Source organism: Schistocerca nitens, chromosome 11 (assembly GCF_023898315.1).
Source record: "Schistocerca nitens isolate TAMUIC-IGC-003100 chromosome 11, iqSchNite1.1, whole genome shotgun sequence".
In the NCBI taxonomy this organism is placed as follows: domain Eukaryota; kingdom Metazoa; phylum Arthropoda; class Insecta; order Orthoptera; family Acrididae; genus Schistocerca; species Schistocerca nitens.
In genome coordinates this window covers 139,282,193-139,307,281 of record NC_064624.1, presented here as the reverse complement: position 1 = coordinate 139,307,281, position 25,089 = coordinate 139,282,193, and the positions used below count along the sequence as shown (strand labels likewise).

Genomic DNA, 25,089 nt, shown 5'->3' with positions numbered 1-25,089 from the left:
TGACCCTGGACGAGCTGTCCAAGGGCATCCAGTAAGGCCTGCGTCTGCTGATTCAGTAAGCGATAAAATTCGGACAGTACATCTGGAGATTGTGGCGAAGCCATTACACAAGTAAATCAGGGCAGTATAGTTACGAACGCGAATTGGCCTCATCGCCAACTGTTGTGGTTTGGCAAGACAGCCAATCCACTAGGAGGAAGCTGAAAGGCACGCGTTTAAGCTCACGCAGGCTGGCGTGAGGTCTGGAACAGGACAGGGAAATGAGACTAGCAAAAATAATACGTAGCTGCTGGAATACTTAACTTTAATCCATAATTGGTGAACATCGCTCTTGACGGTACATGTTTTACAGCATCAATAGTAACTGGTAATGGCGCCTTGCTAGATCGTAGCAAATGACGTAGCTGAAGGCTATGCTAACTATCGTCTCGGCAACTGAGAGCGTAATTTGCCAGTGAACCATCGCTAGCAAAGTCGACTGTACCACTGGGGCGAGTGCTAGGAAGACTCTCTAGACCTGCCGTGTGGCGGCGCTCGGTCTGCAATCACTGATAGTGGCGACACGCGGGTCCGACGTATACTAACGGACTGCGGCCGACTTAAAGGCTACCACCTAGCAAGTGTGGTGTCTGGCGGTGACACCACAGAAGTCTACGGAATGTTTGTGTGATAATAGGTATTAGTGCAGAATGACAGATCTCATCAAAACACTTAGCTTTTGTTACAACTTAAACATAAGGGTTAGTAAAGGTGACATTGGCAGGTAAACTGTAACAAGGGACATCCAATTGACAAAGAAAATTTCATTAGTCATGGGCATGCGGGTATCTGCGTTCAGCTCTATCCAGACAATATCACAAGCTCTACTGTTGTGTCGGATGTAATTTCTGGTCTGTTTGCACTTGGGAGTTGCTGTTTTCCTGTCAGATATTTTTCTTTTTCTCTTAAACATTGGGAGTCATGTTTCACATGTTCACGTCTCTCACACAGACATTTGCACATACACCCTCTCGCGTAAGTAATTTTGTAACCATTTTCACCACCTTGTATGTGTAACCTTGCTTCAAGGTATACTACACTCTGAAAAATCATCAATAAGTTTCTTCTGCTTTTATGACTTTGTGATTTGCGGGTGTCCTGCATTATGTACATTAAACAGCAATTAAAAATCAATTCTAAATTAAGTTTTTGGTTTTATTATTACATTCTTTTAGTACTATCCTTTCAACTATAATAATTATCAAATAAAAATGGTCCACAATTTTGTGCAGAAAAATCAGAAACTCTCATGCATTTGGAAAATTAACCCCCAGACTTGCATTGTCTTGTCACCAGTTCACCTGCTGCTATTAATTCTTTCTACAGTCAGTAATCTTGCTGCATCAGATTTATTAAATCCAATCTTTTGATGACTTCCACCGTAGTCATCATTAGAAAATCCGAGTGATGTCTTGTTTTCCGCAAGGAAATGTGACAGGTCCTTTGCTGTTCTTGAAGAGCTCTCTTAGATTGTTTATGAATGATGCAGTCATTAACTGCCTAGTGAAGCTAATACATAATAAATGTGAGTTGCTGTATGAACTGGATCAGATACTTGAATAGTGTGAAAAGTAGTGCCAGTTGGCCCTGAAAAATAAAAAGTGTAAGGTCTTTCACATGAGTCAAACAGAATTCTGAAAAGTTTGTAACAACATAACTGGTACATTTGGGGCTATAATGACTCAGGAAGCAGCTACAGTCTCAAAGAAGCTCACCAAACTTAACTGTTCATTCGTATCCATGTGATAGTAGGTTTATGATGTCATGACACCAATACCGAAGATGGCGCGGTGAAACTGACGTGTTGTGGAGCTTGTAGTAGGGAAGAGTTGGCACTATTTGCTTTATTTAGTACTAAGGCCAACAACTTGACCTGTTTCAGTCCTGTTCCTTTTCTGTTAAAACTTTTGTCTTTTTTAATTTCTCTTGACTCTCTGTACATCCTATCATAGAATGATCAGATCTGATAAAATCATAATATCGTAGGAACAGTATGGTTCAAAACTGACAAAAAATGTGCATTAACATTTGAACACTGCGAAGGACCTACATTTACCACTTGCCACAACAAAAGAATATAAAAGTCCTTGTACATAGGCACTGCAAAAAGAAATATTACCACCGATCTTAAGGAACGAAAGAGCAATTGACATCTGGGGAACAGGGATAAACCACACTGAGACCAGGGAACCGCCAGATTCGTTTCTCCGATACTATTGTTTTCTCGGGATCCAGTCATTACTGTGTTAGAATGTACAGAGATGCCATAGAATGTCAGAAGCATAAAAGAAACTTTAACAGTAGGTGAGGAGGACTGAAATTAGAGAAGTTGAAAGACACAGAACTAAATAAAGCAAACAGCACCAACTCTTCCACGCTATAAGCTGGACGACACACATTGGCGCATATCAACAATCTTAGGCAGCGATGTGACATCACGAGCTAACCTTTGCATGGATATGTAAAATAGTTCGGCTTGCTGAGCTTGCTTAAATTACACAGTGAATAAAAAAGTTGTGTGACTTCCGCTTGAATAACAAACTGAATATTTCGAGTGACTATTGTATGTGTACTATTAACAAAAAGAGATCAGACAAGGAAAGAGTGGTCAGGAGTGGTATAGGAACTAGTGGGATAGTCCCACCCTGCTCCGTTAAAATTCTGATGTTAATTGATTTCTTTAAGGCGGAGTCCCAGTAGTGATTCTCGGGAGCAAGCAACTGTGCCTTGTGTTACTCCATTCTGTAGCCCTCGGTTAGACAGTGCTCCACCACAGCAAATTTCTCAGGCCCTAGTAATTTTGTATGGTGATTGTGCTCAACACATGCGTCGTTAATGGTGCACAGCGTCTGGCAATACCTGTTTTTCAGCAGTGGTAAGGGATCACATAAATACCAGAGTTGGTCCCCAGCTGTGAGATCTACTTCTTGAAATCATCTGTATAGTGATATAGGTTAAGATCACATTGTGGTGGGCCCTAGTTTACAAGTAACTGATGGAAAAAAATTCCACAGTTTTGTGTGATGCTCCACAGCTTGTGAAAAAGGTATGTTTAACAGACTGGTTGTGCAGTTAATGGCTAAGATACAGGCCACACATGCAAAAGTTTGTGGGTATAGATCTCTCACATGCTTTGAAATTTTTTATTTTTAAATCTTTATCAAGATGACTTTGGTCATTATTTTTAATCAATTAATTGGTTTAAACATATTTTTTTAATTTTTTTGCTTTGTCACATCATTTTAAACAGATATTATTTTATTGTTTTGCTCTTATCTTGCTTCCTATTATACTTTATGTATTAAATTTGATTTAATTTCTTCCATTTTATCATCTTATATTTTTGTCCATGTTATTGACTCTCTGAGCATTTGAGAAAATCCTATTAGACATTAGCAACACCGATAAAACAGGGATTAAGCTTTAATTAAGACTTACCCAAGTTGGATTTCATTATAAAACTTTGTTTGCCTATAAACTGTACTACATCTAACCATGGTACTGGAGTTAATGCATTATTTTCATGTCATCATTGTGTGTGTGTGTGTGTGTGTGTGTGTGTGTGTGTGTGTGTGTGTGTGTGTGTAGAGAGAGAGAGAGGGACTTGAGGACTGATAATGGTAATGGTATGCGTAATTGAGGGCACTGTTTTACCTCTAGTGTAAATGTTTACTGATACTGCACTGAGGAGCGTGTATGATTTCCCATGATCAGCATGACGACCTAAAGAATCCGAGATATGTATTGACTGCTAAAGTCACAGTATTTCACGCCGCAGTTGGCAGTGTTAAACACGCAGTTTAGTAGAGTTGCAGACAATCAAAGCTAGACATTAATGATAATTCTGCAATGAATAAAACTCCTGTACCCACATTCTGTGAGGGGGCATGTTCCCCCCTTGGACCCCTTGGGAACATCTGTGCACTCCTAATTAGAAATGTCAATTACCCTCATAATTTTGTGCCTCTGGGGGAGGGGACTGCAATGCAATTTATTAAAGTTCCAGAATGTGAAATTGAGATGTAGCTAAATTGAAACAAAGCAGCAGAATGAGATCGTATTGAAACTGTGTGTTAACCGATCACAGCTCAGTCTCTATGTTCCGCTTCATGGAAAATATTCTATCTGTGCGGAGTGACACTGACTCGTGTCGAACAGACACCAGCCCTTTTATACTTTCACCCCCGACTTTTAACAATGCTCACCATTCGAATTATATTACACAGATACACTGAATGGCATGAAAAATGCAGCGTGCGATAAATGATGTGTAATTATCTATTCGATCAGAGTTTACCATATTATCTTGTAGTTTTAGACAGGATACATTATTGACATTGCATTGCAAGCAATTAATGAAGCCTCAGTTGTTTATTGCACTACCAGTAATTGTTGTTTTCCACACAACGTGAAACACACCTCGTTACAAATGAGGCAGTAATGGTTTAGAGTAACAGGACGTTGTGGGTAAAGTCCTGTTCCACTATATGAAGAATTGCCACATCAAATAAAGATGTTCATGATGTTTAAGTAAAGTAGGAGGGGTCAAATATTGACAGACCTACTGTGCGTACTGCATCTGTTCCTGTAGAGTGTGCAAACGAGGAAAGATGTAGCCACAGTACACGGAAGCCAGGAGAATGGTAACTACTTGCCGGCCATCTGGTGTTATGCAGTCCGTGGACCCAGAAGACACACAGAATAAGTAGGATTATGGAATCTCTTAGGAGAAAGACAAATGATATTTTTTGGATTGTAATGTAAGAAAGCTTTTGTATTATTGTTAGAACGGCGGCACTCTTGTTTGAGTTCTTATAGAGAAAGACTGTATTAGCATCATGTTAATGGACTGAATAATAAATGCAGTTATGCAATAAACATCTGGAAACAGTTGGTCGAAAGTGAAAGTACGTGTCGAGTCATCATTTGATTATTTGGTATAAGTCGTTAGTCGGAAAGCTTTAGCAATTTCCTGCAGTAGAGAAGACACTTCAGAGGAATTAGTGCAGATGTGTCACAGCATACCTGGTCCACAAAGTTCTACATGATGACAGGAATAACATACAGTCCAAATTCATCAAAAAAGTAGTAGTCCTTTGACAGAACATTGTGAATCACGATACAGGACGTAAGTGAAATAGTACCGACTGAAATATGGGGGTTGGAAGTTCAACACTGACTACCGTAAATGATGTAGCTGACAGTTGCACAGTTGCATTTCACAGTTCTTTACTTTCACTGTTCACAACCTCAAATATTACACAGTTATGTGGCCAGTTTACTTTTGGTAAATGATAAGCCTCATTAATAGCTTGCAGGTAAACATCAGCATACTGCTACAATAGTTTGCTGTGTAACATCTGTGAACAGGAAATACCTAACCACACAGTTCACAGTTCTTGCTGAATAATAAGGCACGCATGACACTATTTTTTCAAATAAATTGAACAGACACTGTTGTTTTAACACACAGCCTATTGGTGTTACCCTAATTGGTGTTACTGTAATCCATTATTGTTACTCTAACTGATACAGGCTTCCGATCTGAAATCGGCCATGGACTGACTGTATAGAAACCAAAAAGGCATCCTTTACATATCTGTACAATAATAGGCACTGAAGCTGTACATTGTTTGATGTTTAATTTACAGAAATTACAATTAAAACATAACTCATTCGATTAATTGAATACATTGAAAAATTCCTTCGTTTTAACAGTTTCTTCTACCACAAAGGTTAGGCCGGATCATTTGTTTAAGTAATGAAATTCACAGATATTGTTACACAAACAATGCTTTTGACAAACCTGGTAATTATTTTGGAAAAAATCAAGGGCAGGCTTTGCTAACATGTTTTCAAATAGAGCCAAATAAATACTTTTAAGAATCTTAGTAGTTTTTCTTCCAAATTTTTATAATTAGTACAGAATTTATATTTGTTTATAAGTCAACAATAACATTTAAGTCATGAAACAAGTTACTGATTTCACCTTATAACAAAAGATATTAACTAGAACTAGTGAAAATAAATTAGGAAATTAATTATACATACAAAACTAAGCACAAAATTACATCTGTTGCTGTATTCCAGATTGAAGGCCAACCTTTCTCTTTTTATGGAAATGCAGATTATACTCATGTACGTTAATGGTAATTAGGCAAAAATAAAAATAAAATGAATTTAAGGAGGCAGATGGAAAAACAAGAGAGGAAGTAAAAAGCTCCCAGCTTGCTCCATCACATGCTGTTGGAAATGTATGCACAAAGTTGAAGAGGGAAATAGCAATGTGTGAACACACCCTAATATTGAGAACTGCACCTTCAGCGATTTCCAGAACCGCAAGAAGGTTCAGGGAAACGGAGGCTGTGAAAGGAAACCGTCGTAAGACCCGAGAAAGAAGGGTGACATCATGAGAGGTGAAGCCGGCCGAAGTGGCCGTGCGGTTAAAGGCGCTGCAGTCTGGAACCGCAAGACCGCTACGGTTGCAGGTTCGAATCCTGCCTCGGGCATGGATGTTTGTGATGTCCTTAGGTTAGTTAGGTTTACCTAGTTCTAAGTTCTAGGGGACTAATGACCTCAGCAGTTGAGTCCCATAGTGCTCAGAGCCATTTGAACCATGAGAGGTGACCATTTCCTACAATTAAAAGTTCTCCTCAGCCACCAACACACCACTGCCATTGAAGTGCAATATCGATTCCACCGAGTTTGGGGGGGGGGGGGGGGGTCAGTGTTTGTGAACCGACTGAAGTAGACTGGACGAAACCGATCTTCAGTCCAGACGGCCTGGTAGGGGCCCAGAAGTCACCAGAGTGTGTCGCACAGCTCGACCGCGTTTCCCTGAGGAATATTGCAGCTGGAGAATACGACAATTGGAACGTGCGGTGTTCATCGACGGGTTGCGATTTGGCCTGCGATCACCTGACAGTAGAGTGTGGGCCTGGGGAAAGGCGTTCTCTTTACTTTTTATCATACAGGATGCCTTTGCGGGGTGGTTCTCTAATGGTGTGGACAGCAGTCAGTATGACTGCAAAAGTGGATTTGGTCTTTGTGGTGTGTTGGTCTTATGGTGCGTTTACACTGCGATTTGTATCGGCACATGTATGAGATACACGTATATGCGACTCTGCGACATGTATCGCGACTTGCATGAGTTGACAAGTATCAACCTCATACATGTAGGAACGTGCGTTTACACTGGTTGATTTGTATACTGTGCGATGGCTTCCGACGACGATTTGGAAGATTTCACATTTTAATGTGCTGGTACACTTGCTCTTTTGGAAGATGATAGGAAGAAAAGGCGGAGGAAGCGTAGATGGTGGCAGAGAGAGTTTCTCGCGAATTAACGCTAGAGGATGGCACATATTTTAGAAATTATGTTAGGATGAGTATGGAGGATTTCCGCGGTTTGTTATCTCTTGTGGCCAAAACCAACACAAACTTTCGGGAAGCGATTCCGCCAGAGGATCAGTTGGCAGTAACAATCCGTTTTTTGGCCACTGGGGATTCCTCATAAAATGAAGATTTCATGACAAAACATTTGCATTGTCGCGCGATTGCTAACGCCAACATCTCACACACGATTGTCGGCATCCGTTGTCAACATTATCACACGAGGCCGCTGGAATAATAGTAAAAAATTTATATACGTGCTAGATGCATGAAAAAATTATATAATGTATTACATACTCTGATATATATAAAACTTTTACCTTCACTTCTTGGGATAAAACTTGCACAGTGGCCTCGCAAACACGAAGAATAATGCTGCATATGGCACTTTTTGATATTCTATGCAGACACATTAACGTCGAAATGACAGTCGGCACCTCCAAAACTGAAACAGCCGCCAAAGAGCCCAGTACTACGCATGCGCTAATCGTCAAAATAAGCGGCAGGCGACAAGACGACAGGAAATGATAGTACTGTGCGTGCGCGAGTTCTTCAAATATCGCTCATACATGTCGCGTGTATGGCCAAAAGGCGATATACAAAATGTATACGCAACATGTATGAGTTCGAGGGTCCTCATACAAGTTCCGTGAATTTTTGTACGAGGTGATGTATCACGACATGTCAAATGACATATCGCTCATACGTGTCGCAATACATATATCCCAGTGTAGACGTACCTTTACAGCACATCAATATGTGGAGGAAATCCCTTTAAGCATTTGTGGTTTATCACTCCATTTATTGGTGATGGTTTTTCACTGATCCATGACAGTGCACACCCACATGTTGGGAGAATTATGCATGTGTTCTCGGATGAAGTGGAGATTCGTGCTACGGCTCGGCCTGCTCGAAGCCCCAATTTCAATTGTATTGAGCGTGTGTGTGAGCAGCGGGGGGGAGGGCCTGTCAGCACCATTCAGAAACCTACATGAGAGCCTCTTGAAAGCATGGGAGATAATTCCTCAAGAGAACATTGCAGCATTAGTCAGGAGTGTACATGAAATCTTGGATGTCAGGATTGGTGAATGGGAGGTAATGCACACATTCGAAAATGCAAAAAGAGGCTTGTGAGGTTAAGTGTGGAATGTAGAAAACCAAAGCAGAGGTGCATTACCTTTCTGAGCTTCATCAGAATTTGCTTGAGGAGCGAATCCTTTCATGTTACTTCCGCATCTCTGGCTTATTTTGTTGATAATTGTCCTTTTTTCATTGTTAGACACCTAGATGGGATCGTACCATGTTTTATCATATAATAGTAGGTTAGTGTCATAGAAGTGATTGGCATTTAAAATAAAAATGTTTTGAAAATCAGGTAGTGTGCATTTTTTGTGCCAGTCAGTGTATGCTAATTTATGCGTTTGATATAATGTATAGATTGAGAGCATTCTTGAATACAGTAATACTCCTATATTTGAATAACATGCAGACACACATCAATTTCTGTAACATTTGCCTGAATTGGACAATAAAAGCCTACATTTGTATTATGCTATGAATGCAAGTAGCATTGCTTTAAACTTAGCAATCTGGTGGTACTATACATTTGATTGTATCACTCATTGATAATTACTTGCAGATTTTTAAAAATGACAAGATCTTACCTTACTAGATTATACTACTGCTCCCTTATAATTTAATGTTGCCATGGGGTTGGGATGGTCAGAATAAGTTGTTCTGGTTGCCTTATACTTGGATTATTAGGTGTGGTGTGTCACTGGTGTGTTTAAAATGATTTTTATCATATTATTCTCACTCGCACAACATATTGTACAGCCAGTTTCTTCGATACTTTGATATGTAATAGCTCATGTTGAGATTGTCACTATAGGTATTGTGTAACTCTGTAGGTTTATTATTTTAGCAGCTGGTGAACAACTCACTGGCTGTTATTAGATTAAATACGCTGTGATTATTATAGTTTTTATCATACGGTCAAATGGCTTACATCACTGTTTTGATTGACTGTAGCTTAAATGGTTGCTAAGATATTGTTGTTAGCAAATGACTATTGAATGTGTGCTCTGTGCAAGCACAAGGCAGCTCATACTAACCATAATCTAGCTGTTTCTGTGGGGATACACGCCAGGAATTCAGTTTCACACCGTCTTCAGACATTTCATATCTGTCTGTGTCGTCTAGATACGGCATAGCCCCCTGACGCCACTCAACTAGCTATGACGTATTCCCCTGACACAGTTCCATTAGCTATGACATAGCCCCTGACACTGCTCCAGTAGCTATGACGGAGGCCCCTGACACTACTCGCCTAGCTAAGACATACCCCCCTGATGCCGCTCGCCTAGCTAAGGTGTAATCCCCAGATGCCACTCTGCTAGCTACAGCATAACCCCCTGATGCTGCACGTCTAACTACAGTGTAACCCCCTGATGCCACTCGCCTAACTACAGCGTAGGCCCCGCAGGCCACTCTCCTAGGTATGGCATAGTCCCGTGACACCACTCACCTAGCTGTGGCGTAGCCCGATGTAAGCCGCTTGCCTAGCTGTGTCGTACCACGATGTAAGCCGCACAACCTAGCTGTGGTGTAGCCCCACAGAAGCCACTCACCTAGCTACGACATAGCCCCCCCGATGCCACTCACCTAGCTATGGCGTAGCCCCCTGATTCTACTCACCTAACTGTGGTGTAGCAGTCCGACACGACTCGCCTAGCCGCGACGTAGCAGTCCGACACGACTCGCCTACCTGCGACGTAGCAGTCGGACACAACTCGCCTAGCTGCGACTTAGCAGCCCACACGACTCGCCTAGCTGCGTCGTAGCAGCCCGACACGACTCGCCTAGCTGCAGCGTAACAGCCCGACACAACCCGCCTAGCTGCGACGTAGCAGCAAAACACGACTCGCCTAGCTGTGACTTAGCAGCCCACACGACTTGCCTAGTTGCGGCGTAGCAGCCCGACACGACTTGCCTAGCTATGACGTAGCAGCCCGACACGACTCGCCTAGCTGCGACGTAGCAGCCCAACACGACCAGACTAGCTGCGATGTAGCAGCCCGACACGACTTGCCTAGCTGCGATGTAGCGGCCCGACACGACTCGCTTAGGTGCGACGTAGTGGCCTGACACGACTCGCCTAGCTGCGACGTAGCGGCCTGACACGACTCGCCTAGCTGCGACGTAGCGGCCCGACACGACTCGCCCAGCCGCGGTGTAGCAGCCCGACACGACTCGCCTAGTTCTGACGTAGCAGCCCGACACAACTCGTCTAGCTCCGACGTGACTTGCCTAGCTCCGACGTAGCAGCCGGACACGACTCGCCTAGCTCTGACGTAGCAGCCCGACACGGCTCGCCCAGCCGCGGTGTAGCAGCCCGACACTACTCGCCTAGTTCTGATGTAGCAGCCCGACACGACTCGTCTAGCTCCAACGTGACTCGCCTAGCTCCGACGTAGCAGGCCGACACGACTCGCCTAGCTCCGACGTAGCAGCCCGACACAACTCGCCTAGCTCTGACGTAGCAGCCCGACACGACTCGCCTAGCTCTGACGTAGTAGCCCGACACGACTCACCTAGCTCTGACTTAGCAGCCCGACACGACTCGCCCAGCCGTGGTGTAGCAGCCCGACATGACTCGCCTGTGGTGTAGCCCCACAGAAGCCACTCACCTAGCTACAATATAGCCCTCCTATGCCACTCACCTAGCTACGGCATAGCCCCCTGACTCTACTCACCTAACTGTGGTGTAGCAGTCCGACACGACTCGCCTAGCTGCAGCGTAGCAGCCCCATACGACTCGCGTAGCTGCGACGTAGCAGCCCGACAGGACTCGCGTAGCTGCGGCGTAGCAGCCCCATACGACTCGCCTAGCTGCGACTTATCAGCCCCACACGACTCGCCTAGCTGCGATGTAGCAGCCCGATACGACTCACCTATCTGCGGCGTAGCAGTTGGACACGACTCGCCTAGCTGCGACGCAGCAGCCCGACACGAATCGCCTAGCTGCAATGTAGCAGCCTGACACGACACGACTCGCCTAGCTGTTGCATAGCAGCCTAAGATGATTTGTTCACTCAGTTGAGCATAGCCTTCTTAATCTAGCCTTTCTAACCTAGTTTACTCCCATTTCTGTAATGTTACAGAGTTACATATAATGCATATGTTTTTAATGTAGTAAACTGTTTAACTGCTGGTAAATGTAGTAAACTGTTTAATTCCTTGTAAATATAGTAAACTGTTTAATTGTATGTAAATGTTAAACATTGTTCTGAAGTATCTATCTTTCTTACTCCAAATATTTTATTTTTGTGTATAATCACAGAATTATACCAGCATCGGAGCGTGGCACAGGTATTGGAACTGCGAAGACGGAGCCCTCGTCACCTCTGCCGCCTTACGTCAATTATGTCGGCAACACGGGGCCGGGAAGCTCTTTGAGAGGTGGAGAGGGTACTGCAGCCTTCCTAGAAAAAGAAGACGATGACGAAGTCGAGGTGGTACCCCACAATCCAGTCGTCTGTCCTGCGCACGCCAGGAAACGGATCGTGTATTCCCAGATGCTCACTATGGCTATCATGGATTCCCCAAACTGGTTTGTTTCCTACCAACAAACTGATAAAGACAATACTTTAAAATAAGTTGTTTTCACTTTTTAAAAAACTGCACAGTTGCTTCCATTCAGAGAAGATCTTTGGGTAGTTGAAACTGCATGTTCTGTAATGCAATTTTGACGCTTTGACAATTTGGAGTAGTTTTATGATACATTTGAAGTTTATATCGTTGACGAACATGTTATCCCGAGCAGTCTAAGGCACTGCCGTCGTGGACTGTGCGGCTGGCCCCAGCGGAGGTTCGAGTCCTCCCTCGGGCATGGGTGTCTGTGTTTGTACTTAGGATAATTTAGGTTAAGTAGTGTGTAAGCTTAGGGACTGATGACATGAGCAGTTGAGTCCCATAAGATTTTACACACACAACAACATGTTACCTGGCAGGGATTTCAATGTATGCATTTCTACTCTACACTATACTTCAATTCTTTTATCTTGGCGGTTCGCGCATGCCCACCCAGATGCGGGAGATTGCTGCGTTGCCAGTTGTACGCGCCAAGAGAAGCAGCGCCATAGTATAGTTTGCAAACTTACGTTTAGGGGGGAGCGCGCAGTTTATGAAGTAAAGCCACCACGGCCGCATACACTTTCGCTGCTACAGAGACGTGCTCCCTGCATTCCGCAATGTGCGCCATTTTGTCATCATTGCACTGCTCGCCTGTGCGGACACATGGTGTTTCGACTGCTTTGACACACTTTATCATTCGATTTCACTAGAACTATTTGGCCCAAAAATTCGATTTTTACACATCTTCTTGACTGATACCTTTCCCTCATAAATGACTTAATTTTTTTTTTTTTAAGTTCGACGCAGTTATTGTGCAGCATTATATGTAATAAACCATTTCACGAAATTTTGAAGAGTTTGCAGAGGTAAAAGTCCATACTTTCCGTGTGGTCGATTTTAGTTGCCACTCGAAATTTCAAAAAATTACATTCAAACGAATAAAATTCATGAAGTAAGACACTTCGATATTGTTTTTAAATAAAGAAAATATTAAGCACTGAACAAGGTTTGAACTCAGAACCTTTCACTTAGCAGCCATACACTGTAACCATTGCGCTAACGCAGCTCGTCATTTCATAGGCCTCCTGGAAGACTTTAATATATCACGCAAAATACCGACAAACACTGTTGATATGACTATGAATTACTCACGTTTCGTCGAAGTGCAATAGGAAATTAAACAATTACCACTGTTCTTTATTGTGAAAAAGCGGTTAGTGAGAATGATACAAACACCTTTCCTTGCTGTCGCCTGAATTAGGAGGCTTATTGCTTGTTTGGTTTAATTAATTAATAGAATATGAAGCAATTGGTATAAAGAATGGTTTTTCCAAACTTTCTACAAAAGAAAGTCTGCTATCAAGACACTGCTTTTGTACAATTACTTCATTTATGACTGAACGTTTCTAAAACTGAAGACACTCGTCCGTGCTCTGCACTGCAGTCGAGCTATGGCAACGTCGTTCTCTGTTCATTGGCTGACTGTGTTTTGTGACGTCAGATGTGCAGAACGAACCTAAACTCGGCTGCCGTCATAAATGACGCGCACTTTAGTGAGCCACAACATTGTGACCACCTGCTTCACAGCATTATGTTTAATGTTTCATATTGCTCTCATTGAAATATTAGTGGCTCAAGGCTTTTTTTTTTTTTTTTTGTAGCAAGATTAATTTGTGACCATTTATTCCATGTTCGACCAGGATGTTTTGGGCTGATGCGTAAGTTCGTAACTTTTTTCCACAAGTTTTAATTAACTCAACAGGTACACACAACAGAGACTTAATCATCAATAATATATTCTCCTTCACTATTTACAACAGTCTGCCAACGCTGGGGAAACTTTTTGATTCTGCAACTGTAGAAATCACACAGTTTTGAGGCGAAGAACTCTGTCAAGCCATGTTCAGAATGCATTTTTATTTGGAAAGGAATTTTGTTGAAGGTAGTTTGATAGAGAATGGAAAAGGTGAAAATGTGAGGGCACAAGATCAGTTGAATAAAGTGGGTGCAGAATAACGTCCCAACCCAACTCCTGCATAGTTCTTATTGTCAGTCTAGCAGAATGCGGGCAGGCGTTATAGTGGAATAACATTACTTCACACAGTCTTTCTGGTCATTGTTCTCGAATTGCGTCTGCAGGACGTTGCAGCTGTTGACAGTAAATGTCAGCATGGGGGTTACACCTCAGCGAAGCAATTCGTAGTACACCATAGCATCCCTGTTCTGCCAGATACATGAAATTATGTTTTGTGGATGCACACAGGTCTTTATATGAGGAGCTGCTGCTTTGTTTGGGCTCACCCATTCCTTTCTTTTCCAGAGATTAGCGTGAAGACACCATTTCTCCTCATAGAATGGTCAGTGTTTTTCACAAGCCAACTGTTGACAAGCAAACAGAGATGCACATATGGCCACTTGCTGATTTTTGTGAGTTTGGCTTAGAGTGTGTGGTATCAATACATCTGGATTTTGGAACTTCCCCTCGGCATGCAAATGTCGCACAATGGTGGAATGATCACGGTCATCACATTTGTCAGTTCTCGAGTACACTGACGTGGATCGCTGTGGATTAATGCTTTTAAATGATCATCAGACCCAAAGACCTCCCTGAACACGGAGAGTCTCTAACATCAAAATGATCCTCCTTAAAATGAGAAAACCATTTTCTTGCCACGCTCTGTCCAACGGCATTATCCCCGTACGTAGCGCAAATGGTTCTGGCTGCTTCTGCTGCTGTCACCACTCTATTGAACTCAAATGGAAGACTATGTCAGAAATGTCCTGATCTCTCCACTTGACATTACATTTTCTAATGTCTACAGCTCAACTCGTTATCCCCAGATGACAAAATGACAAAAACTGAAATAACAGGAGTGAACTAAAAATAAAAAAATGGCAAACAGTAAATAAACCCATAGCAACCAACATAAGAAACAGAAACACTATGAAGTTAGGCACCATTCTAATAGTTCTCCTACTTTTCATGTATGTTTGGATCCTTTACATCTTTTAGATGCTGCCAGAGGAGTAAAGACACAAGCATGCCCACGTGCACACATGCCCACATGCACACTCGCTCACATGCTCATGGCCCCCCCCCCCCCCCCACACACACACACACACACACACACACACACACACACACACTCGCCATACAGATGGTCTGTCTCAGTTGACAGACAAAAGCCAATGAACACACTCTGTCATTCGTCGTTTCATATTTTTGACAGTAATCTTGCACAGTGCTGTGCTGTGCCTCTAGGAAGATACGGAAAACCTCAAATTGATTACTGTCAATGTATTAATATTAATGAATTATGGCTCCCTAGATGGTACCCGGTGAAATGCGTTAATACAGTCACTGCCCAAGAGTTGGTTTGTACCCTCCGTGACAAAGGCAAGCACTCTTAAATTACAGTGTGTACACCAATTTTACATCTATGCTGTGCAAACTGCTGTGAAGTGGATGGCAGAGGGTTGTTCTCATCTTGCCACCTATTAGTGCCTCTTCCTGTACCATTTATGTATGGAGGATGGGAAGAAAGATTGAATAAGTGCCTCTGTATGCACTGTCATTAGTTTACTCTCACCTTGGTGGTCTGCTCAGAAGCAATATGTAGCACATTTCAGTATGAAGGCAATCCATAAAGTAACCACCCGTAAATCATGGCATTAGTATTCGTGCCCATAGTATCGCTGTTGTCACATCTATGTGTTCTATGATTTAGTAAACGTCCAGCTGCGAAAGTAAGATTTCTTTCTGTGAAAACATTTCATCAGCAGACATTCATCATCAGTTTTGTATTTCCTACAGTCAGTTCAAAACAAACATTGCAGTGCACTGATATTCATCCTCACAGTACCAGAAAACTAAAGGGATTTTGAAGCAATTCAAATGGGATGTTTTTAATCAGCTCCCACTCAGCCCAGACTTGGCACCAAGTGATTTATGTGCCTTGGCATACATGAAGAATATGCTCGTGTCACAGCACCTTGATGATGACGACAAATTTCAAAATGCTGTGACAAAATGGCTATGTGCCCAAGTGGAAAAATTTTATGAAGAAGGAATTTGTAAATTATTGAAATGAAATGCTATGACAAATGCTTAAATTGACTATGTTGTAAAACAACAAAAAGCTAGTTTCAATATGTATGTAATACAAAAATTTTTCTGTGCAACTTTTTTATTTACAGCCAAATGGAGGTTGCTTCCCAAACCGCCCCCATATGTTTCTAGATCCCTCACGTAATACTGCTTCTTGAAACTTTGTAAATAGGCTTTGGTGGAATAGTTGTCACTAGTCACGTACATCAATTTGTGTGTGGTCATCCTCAAATAGGTCAGGTCTATTTGTTGCTGTTAGCCCTAATGTAAAGGGCGTTTCAAAATTACACCGACACCGAGGGGATGTAGAAGGTGTCTTTTGGAACAAAGTGAAGGTAGGAACCTGGGTCCAGAAACGTGATACAAGGACACTACAGAACGTCAAAGTTGTTGGCCCCAGCGCCTGTATATGCTTATACACGTACAGAATGATTCCGTGATGATGATACAAACTTTCAGGGATGATGGAGAAGGATGAATGTACCAGTTTGAGGTAAGGAACACTGGTCTGGCAACAAATGAGTTGAAAGTTATAAGCGAAAATCATTCTGATAACTCCGACAGTGGAATAAATGTACCGGTACTGTTGTTGTTAAGATTGTAGGGTAGGCAACTTTCAGAGGTGATAGTGTATACCAAAACAAGAAAAAATGTCCAGTAAACGTGGGCTCTAAGATGCATAGCTGAGGAGCTACGAGCAGTTTACGTCTTCGTTATTGTGAAACACATCTTCTCTATCGAACGAGTGCCCGTAGCTTCTCAGGTATGCATTTGGGAGCCCACGTTTATGGGAAATTTCTTTTTTCTTGTTTTGATCCATAGTACCACCTCTGGAAGTTGGTTACCCTATACTCTTAGCAGCAACAGTGCCAGCACATTTATTCCACTGTCTGAAGTATCAGAACAGTTGTCAGTTACAACTTTCGACTCATTTGTTTCCGATACAAGGACCCTTATCTCAAACTGATACATTCAGCTTTCTCCATTACCCCCGTAAGTTAGTAACGTCCTCACAGACTCATTCTGTATGTACATACATATGCGGGCCCTGTGGCCTGTAACTTTGACTCTGTGTAATGTTGCCGGATGTACGAGGGCAGTTCAATAAGTAATGCAACACATTTTTTTCTGAAACAGGGGTTGTTTTATTCAGCATTTAAATACACCAGGTTATTCCCCAATCTTTTAGCTACACAACATTATTTTTCAACGTAATCTCCATTCAATGCTACGGCCTTACGCCACCTTGAAATGAGGGCCTGTATGCCTGCACGGTACCATTCCACTGGTCGATGTCGGAGCCAACGTCGTACTGCATCGATAACTTCTTCATCACCCACGTAGTGCGTCCCACGGATTGCGTCCTTCATTGGGCCAAACATATGGAAATCCGACGGTGCGAGATCGGGGCTGTAGGGTGCATGAGGAAGAACAGTCCACTGAAGTTTTGTGAGCTCCTCTCGGGTGCAAAGACTTGTGTGAGGTCTTGCGTTGTCACGAAGAAGGAGAAGTTCGTTCTGATTTTTGTGCCTACGAACACGCTGAAGTCGTTTCTTCAATTTCTGAAGAGTAGCACAATACACTTCAGAGTTGATCGTTTGACCACAGGGAAGGACATCGAACAGAATAACCCCTTCAGCGTCCCAGAAGACTGTAACCGTGACTTTACCGGCTGAGGGTATGGCTTTAAACTTTTTCTTGGTAGGGGGGTGGGTGTGGCGCCACTCAATTGATTGCCGTTTTGTTTCAGGTTCGAAGTGATGAACCCGTGTTTCATCGCCTGTAACAATCTTTGACAAGAAATTGTCACCCTCAGCCACATGACGAGCAAGCAATTCCGCACAGATGGTTCTCCTTTGCTCTTTATGGTGTTCGGTTAGACAACGAGGGACCCAGCGGGAACAAACCTTTGAATATCCCAACTGGTGAACAATTGTGACAGCACTACCAACGGAGATGTCAAGTTGAGCACCGAGTTGTTTGACGGTGATCCGTCGATCATCTCGAACGAGTGTGTTCGCACGCTCCGCCATTGCAGGAGTCACAGCTGTGCACGGCCGGCCCGCACGCGGGAGATCAGACAGTCTCGCTTGACCTTGCGGCGATGATGACACACGCTTTGCCCAACGACTCACCGTGCTTTTGTCCACTGCCAGATCACCGTAGACATTCTGCAAGCGCCTATGAATATACGAGATGCCCTGGTTTTCCACCAAAAGAAACTCGATCACTGCCCGTTGTTTGCAACGCACATCCGTTACAGACGCCATTTTAACAGCTCCGTACAGCGCTGCCACCTGTCGGAAGTCAATGAAACTATATCAGACGAAGCGGGAATGTTTGAAAATATTCCACAAGAAATTTCCGGTTTTTTCAACCAAAATTGGCGGAGAAAAAAAATGTGTTGCATTACTTATTGAACTGCCCTCGTATAATTTCATTGTGGGTGGGCTACTGAATTATCTTGTCTGAGGTGGTTTCAGAGAGAGCATTTAGCAACTTTTTATAAGACATCATGTCACGCCAAACTGCACTGTGGAACGTGGTGGTGCGAGCAGGCAGCTTGCGGTAAGAGGTAAACTGCTGACTGGTGTGAGTGCTAGGAAAGAAGAGTCATCGTGTGACAGTAGAGGGAAATGAAGAAGTAAGACAGCTGACTGGCCTGAGCACTCACAAATGGTGAAAACTACATATTAAATTGGAACAAATCTAGCGCCATAATGAAGGAATTGATAGTGCAGAATGTATTAATAGTGCTAAACTGGCAATATTTGTTTTCTTCAGTAAATTTGTACCCAAAAAGATGGAACAATATTTTCCTGAAACCGATCATGTTTATAAGAAAATAAAGTCACAGGAGAAGTGGGTATTTTCAATCTGACCGTGCAGCTCAATTGCAGATGTTCCATAAATGGAATCCTATGCCGTACATTTCAGTGAGGTATAGATATTATGAGGACCAGGAGAAAATTCCGCGACACTGTAGAGTGGTACAGTAACCTCCTTCACATTTCAGTATTGGCGAAATGTCTGTTCTATTACGTCAGACGTATGACCGTCTGTTTGATAGCGAGTCGATCTGCAGTCGAAACACAGTACAGCAGATTGTGTGTGGCACGGATTGGACAAATTAACTAGAGGTTGGTGGAAACAGATATCTACGCATAGATCACCCGATTCCTGTAAATTGCAGGCCGGTGGTTTGTCGGTGCAGAACTGACATCCTTTAATATCCTAGACCTGTTAAATTGGGCTCAGATGAGACATACATGGTGGCCATGACATCGATGTGAATTCACTATCTCTGTAGCACGAGTCTAACCTTGTGGCACAGACAGTTGGGAAAGTGACACATGTGATCCATAATAATTTTCATGTACCGTATTTACTCGAATCTAAGCCGCACCTGAAAAATGAGACACGAAATCAAGGGAAAAAATTTTTCCCGAATCTAAGGGGAGAGAGGCTGCACCACCAAATTATAAAAAAGTTGGTCCATTTTAATATGAGACACAATTTAGGTCGAATGAATGACAATATAGCTACAGTAGTTTGGTTCGAGTCGTAAATGTGGAGGCTGGCCGTGTGGCATCGCCCGCTCTGCCTGTGAGTGGACATGTGGCTGCTCCTTCAGCAAGGTCCGAGCAGGTACACGGGGGTGGGGTGGGGGTGGGGGGGGGGTGTGGGGGTTATTAGTTATTGGGAGCTCTAACGTTAGGCGGGTGATGGAGCCCCTTAGGGAAATAGCGGAAAGGTCGGGGAAGAAGGCCAGTGTTCACCCTGTCTGCTTGCCGGGTGGTCTCATCCGAGATGTGGAGGAGGCCCTGCCTGCGGCGATAGAGAGCATTGGGTGCACCCGACTGCAAATTGTTGCTCATGTCGGCGGCACCAATGACTCCTGCCGTCTGGGTTCAGAGGTCATCCTCAGTTCGTACAGGCGGTTGGCGGAATTGGTGAAGGCGGAAAGCCTCGCTCGCGGGGTGGAATCAGAGCTAACTATTTGTAGTATCGTTCCCAGAACCGATCGCGGTCCTCTGGTATGGAGCCGAGTGGAAGGCTTAAACCAGAGGCTCAGACGATTCTGCGGAGATCTGGGGTGCAAATTTCTCGACCTCCGCTATCGGGTGGAGAAATGTAGGGTCCCCCTGAATAGGTCAGGCGTGCACTACACGCCGGAAGCGGCTACGAGGGTAGCGGAGTATGTGTGGAGTGTACATGGGGGTTTTTTAGGTTAGAGAATTCCCTCCCTAGGCCCGACAAGACGCCTCCTGAGACGCGGCAAGGTAGGAGTAGGCAAAATGCAACAGGGAATAACAATATTAATGTGGTAATAGTAAACTGCAGGAGCGTCTATAGAAAGGTCCCAGAACTACTCTCATTAATAAACGGTCACAAGGCCCATATAGTACTAGGGACAGAAAGTTGGCTGAAACCAGACGTAAACAGTACTGAAATCCTAAACTCAGATTGGAATGTATACCACAGAGACAGGCTGGACAGAGAAGGCGGAGGCGTGTTTATAGAGAAAGAAGTGCAATAATATCGAAGGAAATTGACGGAGATCCGAAATGTGAAATGATTTGGGTGAAGGTCATGGTTAAAGCAGGATCAGATATGGTAATTGGATGTCTCTATAGGCCCCCTGGCTCAGCAGCTGTTGTGGCTGAGCACCTGAAGGATAATTTGGAAAATATTTCGAGTAGATTTCCCCACCATGTTATAGTTCTGGGTGGAGATTTCAATTTGCCAGATATAGACTGGGAGACTCAAACGTTCATAACGGGTGGCAGGGACAAAGAATCCAGTGAAATTTTTTTAAATGCTTTATCTCGAAAACTACCTTGAGCAGTTAAACATAGAACCGACTCGTGGCGATAACATATTAGACCTTCTGGTGACAAACAGACCCGAACTATTTGAAATAGTTAACGCAGAACAGGGAATCAGCGATCATAAAGCGGTTACGGCATCGATGATTTCAGCCGTAAATAGAAATATTAAAAAAGGTAGGAAGATTTTTCTGTTTAGCAAAAGTGACAAAAAGCAGATTACAGAGTACCTGACGGCTCAACACAAAAGTTTTGTCTCAAGTATAGATAGTGTTGAGGATCAGTGGACAAAGTTCAAAACCATCGTACAATATGCGTTAGATGAGTATGTGCCAAGCAAGATTGTAAGAGATGGAAAAGAGGCACCGTGGTACAACAACCGAGTTAGGGGACTGCTGCGGAAGCAAAGGGAACTTCACAGCAAACATAAACATAGCCAAAGCCTTGCAGACAAACAAAAATTACGCGAAGCGAAATGTAGTGTGAGGAGGGCTATGCGAGAGGCATTCAATGAATTCAAAAGTAAAGTTCTATGTACTGACTTGGCAGAAAATCCTAAGAAATTTTGGTCTTATGTCAAAGCGGTAGGTGGATCAAAACAAAATGTCCAGATACTCTGTGACCAAAATGGTACTGAAACAGAGGATGACAGACTAAAGGCCGAAATACTAAATGTCTTTTTCCAAAGTTCTTTCACAGAGGAAGAGTGCACTGTAGTTCCTTCTCTAGATTGTCGCACAGATGACAAAATGGTAGATATCGAAATAGACGACAGAGGGATAGAGAAACAATTAAAATCGCTCAAAAGAGGAAAGGCCGCTGGACCTGATGGGATACCAGTTCGATTTTACACAGAGTACGCGAAGGAACTTGCCCCCCTTCTTGCAGCGGTGTACCGTAGGTCTCTAGAAGAGCGTAGCGTTCCAAAGGATTGGAAAAGGGCACAGGTCATCCCCGTTTTCAAGAAGGGACGTCGAACAGATGTGCAGAACTATAGACCTATATCTCTAATGTCGAACAGTTGTAGAATTTTGGAACACGTGTTATGTTCGAGTATAATGACTTTTCTGGAGACTAGAAATCTACTCTGTAGGAATCAGCACGGGTTTCGAAAAAGACGGTCGTGCGAAACCCAGCTCGCGCTATTCGTCCACGAGACTCAGAGGGCCATTGACACGGGTTCACAGGTAGATGCCGTGTTTCTTGACTTCCGCAAGGCGTTCGATACAGTTCCCCACAGTCGTTTAATGAACAAAGTAAGAGCATATGGACTATCAGACCAATTGTGTGATTGGATTGAAGAGTTCCTAGATAACAGAACGCAGCATGTCATTCTCAATGGAGAGAAGTCTTCCGAAGTAAGAGTGATTTCAGGTGTGCCGCAGGGTAGTGTCGTAGGACCGTTGCTATTCACAATATACATAAATGACCTTGTGGATGACATCGGAAGTTCACTGAGGCTTTTTGCGGATGATGCTGTGGTGTATCGAGAGGTTGTAACAATGGAAAATTGTACTGAAATGCAGGAGGATCTGCAGCGAATTGGCACATGGTGCAGGGAATGGCTATTGAATCTCAATGTAGACAAGTGTAATGTGCTGCGAATACATAGAAAGATAGTTCCCTTATCATTTAGGTACAAAATAGCAAGTCAGCAACTGGAAGCAGTTAATTCCATAAATTATCTGGGAGTAGGCATTAGGAATGATTTAAAATGGAATGATCATATAAAGTTGATCGTCGGTAAAGCAGATGCCAGACTGAGATTCATTGGAAGAATCCTAAGGAAATGCAATCCGAAAACAAAGGAAGTAGGTTACAGTACGCTTGTTCGCTCACTGCTGGAATACTGCTCAGCAGTGTGGGATCCGTACCAGATAGGGTTGATAGAAGAGAGAGAGAAGATCCAAGGGAGAGCAGCGCGCTTCGTTACAGGATCATTTAGTAATCCCGAAAGCGTTACGGAGATGGTAGATAAACTCCAGTGGAAGACTCTGCGGGAGAGACGCTCAGTAGCTCGGTGTGGGCTTTTGTTGAAGTTTCGAGAACATACCTTCACCGAGGAGTCGAGCGGTATATTGCTCCCTCCTACGTATATCTCACGAAGAGACCGTGAGGATAAAACCAGAGAGATTAGAGCCCACACAGAAGCATACCGACAATCCTTCTTTCCACGAACAATACGAGACTGGAATAGAAGGGAGAACCGATAGAGGTACTCGGGGTACCCTCCGCCACACACCGTCAGGTGGCTTGCGGAGTAGGGATGTAGATGTAGGTGTAGAAGCTTAGCAGTTAAGCTTTACCAGGTAGCCATTGCTATGCGTCAGGCTCTCTGTCCGTATTTTTTGATTTCCTTTTTCACGTGCTTCGTCTCGTTTGAATTGATTGCTTATTTTTCTTTGATCTGATAAGTGCCGTTCTCTTTGTTATAGGTGTTTACGTCACTCTAAGCTGAAAAGGCATTACTGTACTGTGTCTGGCATTGTTTGTCGCATTCTGATAATGTGTGTTTACGACCTGTCGCCACTCGTGGCACGGCCTGCTTTTGTGCACGCTACCGCCTTGGAGGAGTGGAGGGTATAATAGGCAGCAGGGGCTGTAAGCATCAACAGTTTGAGTTCTGTCCCCAGTGCAATATTTATATCTCGGAACCTATAAGAGGTAGAAGAAAAATTGTAAATAAAAGTATGTAAGAATTTTTTAACTGAATAGAATTTACTCGGGATACTATAACTGGTGGTGGGGTGGGGTGGGGGTGGGTGGGTGGGGGGGAGTGGAGTGTGTGGCTGTGAAATCGGCTGTCCCCCCCCCCCCCCTCCCTGCACACACACACACACACACACACACACACACACACACACACACACACACACAAAATTGTAGTGCAAGCACAGATGATGTGAGGCCGAGAACCTCGATTTTCCAACTGGGGACCAGTCTACAAAACGTATTAAAAATTGTAACTGCCAGAATAGTCATGATGTCAGATACCCCCCCCCCCCCCCCTCCATTTTTTCACTTGCTCATTAGTAAAATTATTTGACAATTATTCTGCAACATTGAGTATTTGATGTCGTATTGACATTGCAAGAAGTGCTGTAAGCTATCATTCATTACTGAAAAAAATTGCTCATTGTGGGTGTAATTACTGTCTAGTTTCACCACTCTTTGTTGGCACCCATTCGATTAATACAGCTTTTGTTTAAAGTTACAAATTTCCACTTGACATCTGTTGTGGAAACTTTATTGTATGACATTTTTATAAAATTTAGTTGGTGCATTGAATGCACTTTCAGCTTTAATTTGACAAAACCAGTGTAATGTTAAAATACGGCAGTGGTAGTGTTTGCTTGACAGTCGTGTCAATTACATATTTAGGCTTAATGGTGCAGATGAAATGAGCTCATAGGTACGATATTAGGGAAGGTGAATGGTTGATACTGGTTTATTGGGAGACCTTTAGAAAATGTAACTCATCTGTAAAAGAGACCTCATATAGAACACTTACACAGATTCTTGGGAAATGGCCATGTGTTTGGGATTCCCATCAGGAAAGCATCGAAACATTTCAAAGGCGTGCTGCTAGATTTGTTACCAGGTGTTACTCAATATGTGAGTGTTTGCAGATGCTTTGTGAATTCAAATGGGATTCCCTGGAGGGAAGATGAAATTCTTCTGCAAAACACTACTGAAAAAATTTAGATCACCAGTATTTAAAGCTTACTGCCAAATGATTCTTCTCCCATACATTTTGCATCAATGACAGATGCAAGTTATCCATACATATTATAAAAATGAATATGTGACGTGTGTGTGTGTGTGTGTGTGTGTGTGTGTGTGTGTGTGTGTGTGTGCGCGTGCGTGTGTTTTCCAAATCTCTTCCTAAACCACTGGAGAGATTTCAACCAAACTTGATACACATATCCTTTACTGTCAGGCAACAATCGTGATGGTAAGAACCACCTACCTAACACATTTTATGAGAAATGATGTCATAAACAATTAGATACATGATAAACTGCGACATTACGCATGACGTTTCAGTGTATTGCTTCGTGTGCTACTAACTGTATTCATAATAAA

General features: G+C 43.1%; 1 protein-coding gene across 4 annotated transcripts in view; it reads left to right on the top strand.

Moving 5' to 3' along the window:
- LOC126213592 (uncharacterized) overlaps positions 1–25,089 on the top strand; it is a 313,729-nt gene that overhangs the window by 178,244 nt on the left and 110,396 nt on the right. For all 4 annotated transcript variants that reach the window (XM_049941451.1, XM_049941452.1, XM_049941450.1 and 1 more), the window contains one exon: positions 11,774–12,043. In XM_049941451.1, coding sequence (XP_049797408.1) covers positions 11,774–12,043 — 270 coding nt within the window. The remainder of the gene's footprint in view (positions 1–11,773; positions 12,044–25,089) is intronic.